We start from the raw sequence: 12,375 nt of genomic DNA, 5'->3' as shown, positions 1-12,375 counted from the left end.
CACATCAGACTGTACTCTTGTAATAATGGGGAGGAGGGCAGGGGACACCAGAAATGAGCCTAGTTTGAGTTCCAGTCCGCAGTTTGGGAAACGCTGTGTCGGACAGAAAAAAACACCAGCGAACCTCCCTGCCCCCTGGAAGTTGTTACCGATGGCAACGGGCTCAGCATCCCATCCCATCACGTGGAAGGAGGACGATGCACACACATGTTCACACGGTCCGATGAGCATTCATGTGCACACATGCAAACAAACACAGGCTGGTCTGCTAGATGGGTTTGAGAGATAAAGTGTCTTCACTCAACTATAAAAAAATAACAGACAAATTGTGACTGGTGTTTCTGTCTGTCATTGAGGGTCTTGGATGGTTGGAGGAGAAGCTGATGAATGGAGGCGGTAAATTGTGACCTCGACCCCGGCCACTGCTTGCTACTACACCACAACAGACTTGCATCATTTCATCAAAAATCCTTCCAAACAGTTAGTTCCTGTCAGGCTGCTCCCAGTAGCCCCACATAAAGGCTTCAATCGGTTTCATTTAAAGGAACAGTGTGTAACAATTAGGGGGAATCTATTAACTGAAATGGAATATAATAGTAATAAGTATGTTTTCTTTAGTCTATAATCACCTGAAACTAAGAATCGTTATGTTTTTGTTACCTTAGAATCAGTCGTTTATGTACATACATAGCTGGTGGTAGTGTCTAGAAGGGAATCCGCAAGTTGGGGAAACTGGGTGCGGAGCTTTGCACCTCCCGCTGAAGCTCTGACTGCCAAGAAGCCGGATCTAGGTCTGTCCACAGCGGGCTAGTCGCTGCCGAAGGCTCCGCTGAAGTGAGCTGAAGGAGTTTCTAGCGAAACTGCATGATTTCGTCTGTTTACAATGTTAATACAACCGTCTTCTCTTCCCTGCGAAGGGCTTCCGATCCCCGAGTCGCTCAGTTTACAACGAGAATGTGACGTCATATTTACACAAGACGGATCATTTCTAGCCATAACCATGGTTAAGCAATTGGTCGAGCAGCGATTCTCACGAGAGTTTTTGCAAATGTTTGCAGATCTCAGATCAGATATGGCAGTTTACGGGTTACCTTCTAGACACAACCATAGTGGGTCCTCTTCACGAAGCTGGCCACCATTTTTTTTACAGCAGCCCAGAACGGACAAACCAAACACTGGCTCTAGATAGGCCCATTCGCATTTTCACATTTCTGCTTAGGCCACTGTAGGTCTCTTACACTACACACACGGGAGAAGTGTCAATCTGCAACCTTGCCACCAGATCCTACACACTGCACCTTTAACCCAGAAAAGATCAATAAAAGAGATTTTCACTTTGCTGTTTTATCTCAGCTTCACGATCAGAGACAAACAGGCTTCTCTCCAGACACTGCTCCTATCAAAACCTAACACGTCGCATGTGCTTCTGAAGCTTGTTTTGCTTTCAGATTCAATGCACGACTAAGATATTACAGTACATATGCATGCATTGTTGTACTTTTATCAATTTGCGCTACAAAAGCAAGGCAGGTGGCAACTATTTTTTTTTTTCAGACATCTTGCAAGTATAGTATAAAAGATCTTCAAGTTATGTTTTGAGAGAAGCAGTGGGAGACACTGATTTATCAATATGATATTGTCTTTAATACCATAGCCATATTTCTGGTGTTACACACAGACTTTGCTTCGGTGAATGCAGTATTTCCTCTAAATATCCCCGCTAGTATGGAGGACAGAACATGCCAAAATAAAAAAATATGAATGAATAAATGACTCAATAAATGAATAAATATGTCACTTAATTTGGCATTAGTCATTAGTTAATTGATAAAATGGGGCAAAAATTGATATTTCTGTTTTAGTTTGATTCTTTATTTATTTATATTTGTATTATTTATTTATTTACTCTTCTGTTTAATTTTCCCTTTAATTTATTTATGTAATTATTTGTATTCATTTATAAATGAATTCATTCAGATTTGCCTTTATTTTTTTATTTATTTTACATTTATTTTTAAATGTATGTATGTATGTATGCATGTATGTATGTATCTATACATTTCTTTCTTTCGGAATGATTTTTTCCATTTGCATTTCACTACTTATTTATTTCCCCAAACTTATTTATTTTTTATTCTTTTCTTTACACATTTCTTTTTACATTTCTTTACTTATTTCTGCCTCATTATGCAAATGAGCGGGCTGTCACTCAGCGAGGTTTAGCTTGTTCAGAGCAAAAATAAATCAATCAATCAAAATAAATGCAAAATAAATAAATCAATTAAAAATGTAATAAAAACATATACATAAATAAATAAAAGGGAAAATTAAACGGAAGAGTAAATAAATAAGGGAATTAATACAAAGATAAACAAATAAAGATGCAAATTAAAACAATTATAAATTTATGTCAAATTCTATCAATTAATTAATGGCTACATTCATTATTGTTTTTGCTATATTTAATGACATATTTATTTATTTATTGAGTCATTTATTTATTTTTTATTTTGGCAGGTTCCGTCGTCCATACACCAGTGGTACAGTAGGTGCAGGACTTTGCCAAGGACTACCAGCGACTCAGAGGAAGCTCCATCCTCTGACTGGTGTGTGTGGAGGTGGGAGAGAGTGGGAGGGAGAGACGGAGAGAGCGCAGCTGTCAGCTGATGCTAGTAGGCTAGATGTGGATGAGCAGTGACTGTGTCCTCATGAGATGCTCTTGTAAAGTTCATGAAAAGCGTGAAAGGCCACTGAGCTACTTGGAGACCACACACACACACATGTAACACATACACAGACACACACATTGCTGTAAAAAGACATGCCTGCATGATACAGTTGCAAACACGCTTACATTCTGGACAAAAAACCTGTTTAACCCTCTCAGACCCGTGATCCCGACCGACTTTACTGTATCAATCATGTCATACTAGCTTATCGAGGAGGCGGATAAATAACCCTCCAAAGTTATTTGGCGAGGAAAAACTGACATGGCCATTTTCACAGGAGTCCCTTGACCTCTGACCTCAAGATATGTGAATGAAAATGTGCTCTATGGGTACCAAGAGTCTCCCCTTTACAGACATGCCCACTTTATGATAATTCCATACAGTTTTGGGCAAAAACCAAGCAGTTTTTTTTAATGCAGTATAAATGTTTTATTTTCGCCTATTCTAAAATTATGTATTTGAATATTTCTGCATACTGAGGTTCATTAACAGTCTTGGAATTACATAAATTGGGTATCACTGTAAAGCTGAGACTCTTATGGATCCAATGAGCCCAGTTGTATTCATGTGTGATGATGTTAGTCCTCAAAGTAGCCATTTCAATGTACTGAGACCATTTTTTAAAACTTGATATCACTGTATAAAATGACCTGTGGGGACCTCTAGGATAATCACAGCCTCATGAAACTTTACAGCCACAAACTACAGACCTAGAGCATTCAGAGGATGGATGGCTTTCCTAGGTAGATTGACAATAAGGGGGTTCTGTGCAGTTTCCAGAACAGAAATGCTTACTATCCAATCACCAAAAAATGCAATTCTTGCAGAAATCGTTTTTGATACCAAATCACAGCATGGCTTTTTCTATGGTGTTCCTCAAGGTCTTGGTGTCTTAATGTGGTATTTTGGAGGGATTATTGATCATCTTTATCAATTCTTGAGTGGTAAAAAATGGTAACATTTAGCCTCAAATCTGTGTAACAAATGGTATCAACCCAAAGATTACTGCAACAACTTATGAGACATAATAGAGCATGGGAATCGCCATCATATACTTCTATTATAATTTTCTAAACCCTTATACACTTTCACAATGTATTTTAACTAAATAATGAATTCATGTTTATTTCTGATTTATGACAAAAACTACTTGACACACAGTGCTGAGCTGTCTCTCAAATTAATCCTCAGGTTCCCAGCTTCAACCACTTCTATGTGACATCTACTGTTGACCTGCTATCTCCCCCTCAAGACCCCCTGTACCAACCTAAAAATGACAACGTGTCTATGTGGGTCTCAGAGGGCTAAACACATGTACATTGCAAACATACATAACCAGTATGCAGAGATGCACATAAACACACACACACAAACATTGTCACTCCCAGCATGAGATGAAGACAGAGAGGAGACAGACATCAGAGCGGGGACGGATGAATGAGAGGGACGGGGGTAAAAGCAATGAGCACGTGTGTGGACAGGGAGTCATCAACCATGTATCGAGGCAGCACATACTCGCCAGCTCCTGAGTCTTACACACACACACACACACAAACACGCACGCACGCACCCACGCACGTGAACACACACCTTGAACCATCAGTAACAACACCTGGGCAGGCGGAGGAACCAAAAGGCAGGAGTTATATAAAGAGGGCTGGAGGGTTACAAAATAAAGAATATATCCATCAACATATTGTACATGAGAGAAAATGTTAATAAATAAATTATAAGTTACAAATCTGTTGAAAACTATGATTTGAAGATGAAAAAGTCTGTCTCGTCAGTCCTGTCTGCGGACAGTGGAAGCAGACATCTGGCTGTAATGCCAGCTGTAGCTCTCGTGGCCTGGGGATCAGACCGGTTCAGCCCATTTGAGTCTATATGTGAGCTACCGAAGCTCACTTAAGTCCAGTTTCTGGACTACATTACCTCCCTGTAGTCCAGATAGCCAGACTGGTTCACCCCTCTTTCGTCCACTTCTTTGGGCTACGCACACACCAAGCTTAGCCGAGGTTGGCCCGGGTTAGCAACCTTTAGTTCAAATATTGGTGGAGTCCTCCTCGGCCGGTTGCAGTCCTCTCGCCAGGGACACGAAGGGGCAGCAGATTCGACGTAATACTAATATGAATTTATAGTTGTTGTAGCATAGATAGGCTGACTCTGAAAGCGGTGCTGTCTTTAAATAAAAAAGTGGATAAACAAAATAGCCACTCCAATGTTGAGCAGAATCACCATGACAACCAGGATAGAGCTGTAGGCCTGCGTGGGAGAGAGAGAGAAAGAAAATGGAGAGTGTCAATAATCGGGACACACACACTCAAAGCTCACACATCAGGCTGTTTTCATACAAACATTAATCTAACCTGCTAATACATACAAATGTACACATTCTTTACATTCATCCATTTAGATTTTTAACCAAAGCAAGACATTTATTATTACCACAGATGGTCATTAAAAAAGACTTATTATGCAGGCCGCTGTTGTTTCCGGTTTGAAACAGCGAGCAGAAAACCAGGGACCAATCAGGTGCAATCCATGAGAGGATTTGTCAAGTCCATATCAAGCGCGTCCTCTTGTCAAAGCGTATAGAAGCAAAGAGATGAATCTCAGCCTCTTTGAATTTGGACTGAAAACGCTTATTATATTTATAACATTTTATTGTTTGACACAGGCCATTACGGTAGAATATATCAATAGGATAGAATTAATTTTGTTTTACTTTTGTACGGCACTTTTTAGGTAGACGTTTTAGTGGTGTCGCTTTCAGTCCAAAATGCCGGAAGCGTTGCTTTGCCCTTGTGTCGTTTCCGGACCTGGTGGTCTTGTACTGCTGCATTTAACATTATAGACATGGCCACTGACTATTTGTGTAACAATTTAGCCACAGATTCACAGACTGACCGTATACGGTCCAGCCATATACTCGGTTTTGACCGAGTCGTGTTTGTGCATGTAAAAGGTCTGCAAAGTTACAAAGCCCAAAATCCATGCCAAAGGGAGTTACTCTCCCCCACAGAAACACTGCTCTTTAACTGCCTGAAACACCTTGATTGAAGTCACGCCTTTTCTTCTGTAACATGGTGATGTCACCAAGTAAAACATTTGCATAATACCTGCCTAGCGGCTAGTTTGGCGCGATTCAAACAAAGCTAGTTAGAGCAGAGCTGGAGCAGAGTCCGAAGAGTTGGTTCATCACAACAGTGGGCCAGTTGACCAATCAGAGCAGACTGGGCGAGAGCAGACATGGACGAGAGTTCAAACAGAACGTTTCAGACAGAGGGTGAAAAGAGGTGCTGCAGCACAGAAAAGTAAAGCGTTTTTTGAACATTAAAGCATATAAACATGTTCAAGTAGAAACCCAAAATACAAGTATACACCTGAAAATGAGCATGATAGGTCCTCTTTAATATGACAATAAACCTGCTACGCAGTATAGGGGGATTCAGTGAAAAGAACGTAAAGGGAAACAAACCAATCAGTGCTTCAGTATAGGTGACAAGGAGCTTTGCCTTAACACAATTTAAAGGACCAAAGAACAGTTTCTTTACATAAAGGTAGATGGCTCTATTCATATAAAATTGACGGTGATTGATTAAAGGTTTTTTTGTAGTGTTGAAATAATTTCACACTTTTAACATTGCGTTCATTGGACCTTGTATGACTGCATGCACATCAATCACCCCACTGAATTCTGGTAAGTGTCACTTCCGCTGGAGAAGGCTCTTTTACTGGTTCAGAAAACCCTACAGCCCTGGGGTTTATAAAACCCTAAAAATAAAAACAAAAAAAACAAAAAACAGATGAACTCACAAAACATGGGTGTCAAGTTAAACACAATGCTATCACATTTTGAAGATGCAAGGTTTTCACCTGACAGCAGCAATATTGTCCTGTATTAAAAAAATGTTGATGCTGGCCTTAGTGCTGCTGTGTGATGCTAAAAGTTATTAATCTAGCCCATATTCCTTTAGAAATAGCATAAGAAAAACTTTATTTATACAGCACATTTGAAAACCAGGGTTACAAAGTGCTTCACGGTTATAATTAAAAAAAAAGTAAATAAAAAGCATTTGAATAAATATCTAAGTCAAAGACAAGCAAAAATAGTTTAAGAATAAGAACAAATCAGGGTAATCAAGCATCACCTGAGAGGCCTAATGAACCTACTATGGGATCAGCTACTTACTATTACAGTAATAGAATGGAGCCCAATTGTGTAACGCCTAATCTTTTGAATTCAATCCAAAATTTGACAGGAAGCTAGCACCAGGTTCATGTGGGAACGCTGTGGCGTCTTTGTTAATAATCACACAGCAGAATTTTGAACTAATTGTAGTATATATGCTACAGCTTCTTGGCTTAAAGCTAGTTTGAAAGATAAAGGGGAATAGCGTGGTAATATTTCTTAATGGGAAATAACACGACTGAATAACCAACATAACATGTTTCTCAAAGTTCGACTGGGAATCAAAAATGACCCCTTTGGAATTCCTTAAGCGTTCTAGTTTCATATGATATCAGTATCTTCACTATAGCTTGAAAACCCAGCCCACAACAACCTCTGAAATACAGGATAGTGGCCGGGCCGGGAGTGTTAAGGGGTTAAGGAGGACATCATCGTCACAGCAACGATGAGAGACGCTCATTGATAATGTGCACTAAAGGGAGCATGTAAAAGGAGAATAAGACAAGTTCCAGGATTGAGGAACTCCACAGATCAGAGAAACACAATTTGACATGTCGTCAAAGAAGTGTCAATTAGATAAATAGTGATAAAACCAGAGCTATACTAGATCATGGATGTATTAAGAAAACTGGATACAGCGTTGGAGGCGGGGCCCCGTTCATTCCTATGAAAGTTGCTCAGTGGTGCATGATGCCAAAATGGCTCGACTTCCGACTGGAAAAGTACCCGGACCTTCCGGCGATCGTCCGCATCCATTTGGCCTCCCAGACCTCGCTCCAGCCTCGGTCTGGGTCTCATTCACATGAACGGAGGAAGGGAAATAACTCTGGATTCAGCTATTAGTGCATTTTACAACTTTAAAAACTTAATTTTTTAAATAAGGGCTATTCAAGTGTTCATACTGGGATGATGATTCACCTAAAAAAAAATTATCCGCTGAGTTACACACATCTCTTTCCCAATTTAAGTCTATGGCAAAAAGTATTTTTGGGCCCACTGGCATCACGTGACGGACATAGAAGTTGTAGTACCGCCGTTTGGCCACTACGAAAATTGGGATCAACGACCGGCACTCTTCCTGGGGGCTTGTACTAGATATGTCAACCCACTTCCTCAGACAATCTTATAAGATGTTATTACTAAATAGATTCACTTGTTATATGGTTTGCATTGTGTTGGTGGCTGGAAACATGACATAATACAAATGGTCCCATCTAAAACAAATGCCACAAAAAAAAGGAACCAATTGTAATGCTGTTTAATATTTTCAGTGTCTTTGCAGTGCATTGAGAGAAGGCCCAGCAGCAATGGTGAGACATGTTACGCAGTGCAATGATGAAGGAGCAATTTGCATCTTAAGATAAATAATACAATCCCGCGTTGATCCCAGAGGGAGGCCCAGCGTCTCTGACAGAGCGAGGTCAGAGGGCGAACCCGGCTGCAGAACAGCAGCCTGGAGCTGGCAGGGAGTCAGTGTCTTGCTCAATGACACTTAAGCAGATGCTTGCTGACAACCTGGGTCATGTGGGTGAAGGCCAGTCTTTCTGACCACCTGTCTGCACTGGGTAAATATGTGAATGTGAATCTAGTATATTCACTGACATCATCATCGATGCAGCAGGCTTTTTTTTTACCCCACACAGAATCCCTCAAACGTAGTCGCCTTTGCTTGAAAATGTAACATTTTATAAGTATTTCCATAGAGTGTATTTTGGTCTTATCAAAGGATTTACCAAAAGAGAAGACAGAACACCTTTGGTTCTGTTTGAATCTAATAATTTGAGCAGTAGTTGCAGTAGTAGAGGGAAAATGGGAGTCTGAGAACACTGCGCACTGATATCAAGCAGCATTAGTGCAACATTGTTGTAAATGAATTTGTCCAGAGTGGCTGCTAACAAGGTTTCTGCTGATCAATCCGGTGATAGGCTTATCACGCATCTGTGTCATAGATGATTACCAGACCAGGTGGATGAAACTCTCTGATCATTAGCCTTTTGTACCTCTATTTAGTAAGAAAACCTGTGCTTTTTTATGTATCCATGCACTGTAGTACAATTCCTGACTTCTAGATATTCATATCCATTTCCACTTTTAGTTGATTACTGAATAATTTGATTGTTTTTCAGTGTAATTATTTAATTTGTGCCGAAGGAACATAATCATCCACAATTAGTATTTTCAATTAGTAAATCATGGAAACTCTCAGATTATAGAGACAGGTTCTTCTATTAAACCACTAGGTGGACATGTTGGAAAATAAACTGATCCGCTTTCTTGCTGAGAGTTAGAAGATTGATGCAACTCTAAATAGAGTGCTCCAGGGAAGGCGTATTTCTGTAGGCAAACCAGGAAGTCAGCATCGCACTGGGTTCCCTCGACAAAAAGCCATTGCAGAAAATAAGATCTGTGGTAAACAAGCGTTTATGATACTTACACATTTTGTTCAACGAGATAATCTCCACAAATGAACACCACTTCTATGATGTTTGAAGTGTGAATGCAATCACCAGAAGTAAAAAGCTAACGTTAGGCTATAAACGAGTATACACAACAAGGTTGTAAAGACAGACGAGTCGGCGTGATGATGTTTGATTAAGCCATTTGTTAGCAACCGCCTTTTATAAGACACATAAAGACTTCAAAATTCGCGAGTGGAGTATTTATTTATGTATTTTATATCGTAGAACAAAACGTTAAAATCTCTTAAGCTTGTGTTAACCAGAGATTTTATTTCAGGCATCTAACTAAAAACCGATTAAAAAAAAAAAACGGTGACTTCCAGACGAGGGAACTAAAAGTGCTAAAATGCTAACCCATCTCTGGGTTTTAGGACTCATTCCTGATTAGCTTAGCTTGCAACTTGTCGATTTCACTCTTAATTTTTTGGTGGTGAAATTTACTGTTGTATTCAAACATATTTCAAAAGTACAAAATCATTTTCCCCACTTTTTTGAGGAAAAAAAGTCAGTTAAAGGAGCAGTACGTAGGATTTGATGGATCTAGCGGTGTGGCTGCAGATTGCAACCAACTGAGTACCCCTCCGCTCCCTTTCAAAGACTGCAGTAACGAGGACCTTCACCTCGCCTACTTTAGGAGCAACAACAGTCAGAGGTCAGCTGGCATTACCACAGTTTTGCACTCTCACAAGCGTGTCAGAGAACTACGGTGGCCTTCAGATAACATAAAAGAGCAAAAGGCTCTCTCTAGAGACAGTGTTTGGTTTGTCCGTTCTGGGCTACTGCAGAAAATGGCGGAGCAACATGGCGGACTCTGTGAAGAGGACCCGCTCCCTATGTAGATATGAAGGACTCATTCTAAGCCATTTTTTTACTTCATTATTTTTTAAAGGAAATGGTGGTAGCAGTTTACAATAATGAATTTTAAGCAAATCTCCCATTGCCTTTTGTACATGTTATATTCATCAACAGTATGTTACTGTTTTACTACCATGTATTTTTAAATCAATCTATTCTACTCCTTAAGTGACTGGTACAACACTCTGAGCAGCATTTTCTATTATTATGTCTTCAAATCTATAAGTGAATGCTGAACTCACCACCAATTTCTTTAATAACTACTACTTACTTTTCAAAAACAAAAAATGCCAGAGCCATTTTATTCTTAATCCTCATGGTGTAAAATCATGAAAATGCAGAGATCAGTATTCTTCAGAGATAACAAAGATCAGGTTAAGTATAATCACGGTAAAAATAGTGTGAGCCCCAGATTGGCGTCCTTTTCCCTTTGCTTGGAACTTTGTCTGCCGTTAATAGAGAAATGCAATTTAATCTCCCCACCAGCTCCCTTGACCCTACAAAACACCATTAATAACAGAAAGCTTATTATCCTGAGGATGAAGTGCTGGCAAAGAACAAATCATTTTCCTGCTTACTGGCACGGAGAACTGCCACTATGAAGCATCTGTTAAAGAAAAGTAACTTATGTCCTTTAGGCCAATTTCAAGCAATTATTGATTAAAATCATTGGAAACCTTTATTCACCTTGATGCTATTAATAACGAATAAAATGACTATGTGTAATGTGAAAATGTAGGGATGCACCGATTCCGATACTGGATCGGATATCGGGCCGATACTGATTCAAATAACTGGATCGGATATGACAATGGGGCCAATGTATTAAATTAAATTTTATGTTTATATTGGGGCCGTCAATCGATTAAAATATTTAATTGCAATTAATCGCATGATTGTCCATAGTTAAACGCGATTAATCGCAAATAAATCACTAATTTTTGTATCTGTTCAAAATGTACCTTAAAGGGAGATTTGTCAAATATTGAATACTCTCATCAACATGGGAGTGGACAAATATGATTGCTTTATGCAAATGTATGATCAATTAAAAACGCAAAACAATGACAAATATTGTCCAGAAACCCTCACAGGTACTGCATTTAGCATAAAAAATATGCTCAAATCACAACATGGCAAACTCAAGCCCAACAGGCAACAACAGCTGTCAGTGTGTCAGTGTGCTGACTTGACTATGACTTGCCCCAAACTGCATGTGATTATCATAAAGTGGGCGTGTCTGTAAAGGGGAGACTCGTGGGTACCCATAGAACACATTTTCAATCACATAGCTTGAGGTCAGAGGTCAAGGGACCCCTTTTTCCAGTTTTTCCTCGCAAAAATTTAGCTTAAGTTTAGAGCGTTATTTAACGTCCTTCGCAAGAAGCTAGTATGACATGGTTGGTACCAATTGAACCTCGGTCTCCTGCATGAAAATGGCACGCTACACCACCACCCACCACCCTATACTCTTTCATGTCACAAACTTTACTACAACTGATCAGAGGAAGAAGTTTTAATAATTAGAGCACAAGCTCAGAGACATACGCTCTGCAGTGACTTCAAATCCTTGACACAAAACATCAAGCCCCAAGCTAGTAACCATGGTCTGCTTTTTGATCCTTATCTGAATTTTGATGCTGACATATAAAATATCACCAGCACTGCCTGTCATCATCTTAGGAAATAATGCAAAAGTACAGCCACATCTTTCCCACACAGATACCGACAGACATGCTTTTATCACTAGCAGGCTTGACTACAATACCGTAATGCTTTCTTTTGTGGCCCGCCAGACCAGAGTCAGCAGGAGAGGACATATTGTGTATACATACACCTTTTTTGAAGTCTCTTTGGTGGTAGATTCTTGAAGTTTGGAGTGTCATTTAGCCTCCTTCTCGACAAGCTAGTATGACATGGTTGGTACCAATGGATTCCTTAGGTTTTGTAGTTTCATATGATGCCAGTATCTTCACTCTAGCTTTTAAACTGAGCCCACTTAAAGAGATTAATGGCATTAAAATGGATGTGTGTTAACGCGTTATTAATCATTAGCCATCTTGTTTTTTTGCAACCAGAAGTGACACGAGAGGGTGGAGCTAAGTACAACCTAATCCTGAATGAGACGTTTTCAGGCGAC

At 39.7% G+C, this 12,375-nt stretch overlaps 1 protein-coding gene across 1 annotated transcript in view; it reads right to left on the bottom strand.

Moving 5' to 3' along the window:
* Positions 1 to 3,859: 3,859 nt before the first annotated feature.
* The window catches only part of jph3 (junctophilin 3), a 56,214-nt gene continuing 47,698 nt past the window's right edge, over positions 3,860 to 12,375 (bottom strand). Inside the window, exon 6 of the mRNA XM_037767328.1 lies at positions 3,860 to 4,991. Within this exon, the coding sequence (XP_037623256.1) occupies positions 4,911 to 4,991 (81 nt within the window). The 3' untranslated portion in view covers positions 3,860 to 4,910. The remainder of the gene's footprint in view (positions 4,992 to 12,375) is intronic.

This window comes from Sebastes umbrosus, chromosome 4, assembly GCF_015220745.1.
Source record: "Sebastes umbrosus isolate fSebUmb1 chromosome 4, fSebUmb1.pri, whole genome shotgun sequence".
NCBI lineage: Eukaryota > Metazoa > Chordata > Actinopteri > Perciformes > Sebastidae > Sebastes > Sebastes umbrosus.
The sequence above is the reverse complement of the archived record's forward strand: the minus strand, read 5'-3'. Positions and strand labels throughout refer to the sequence as shown.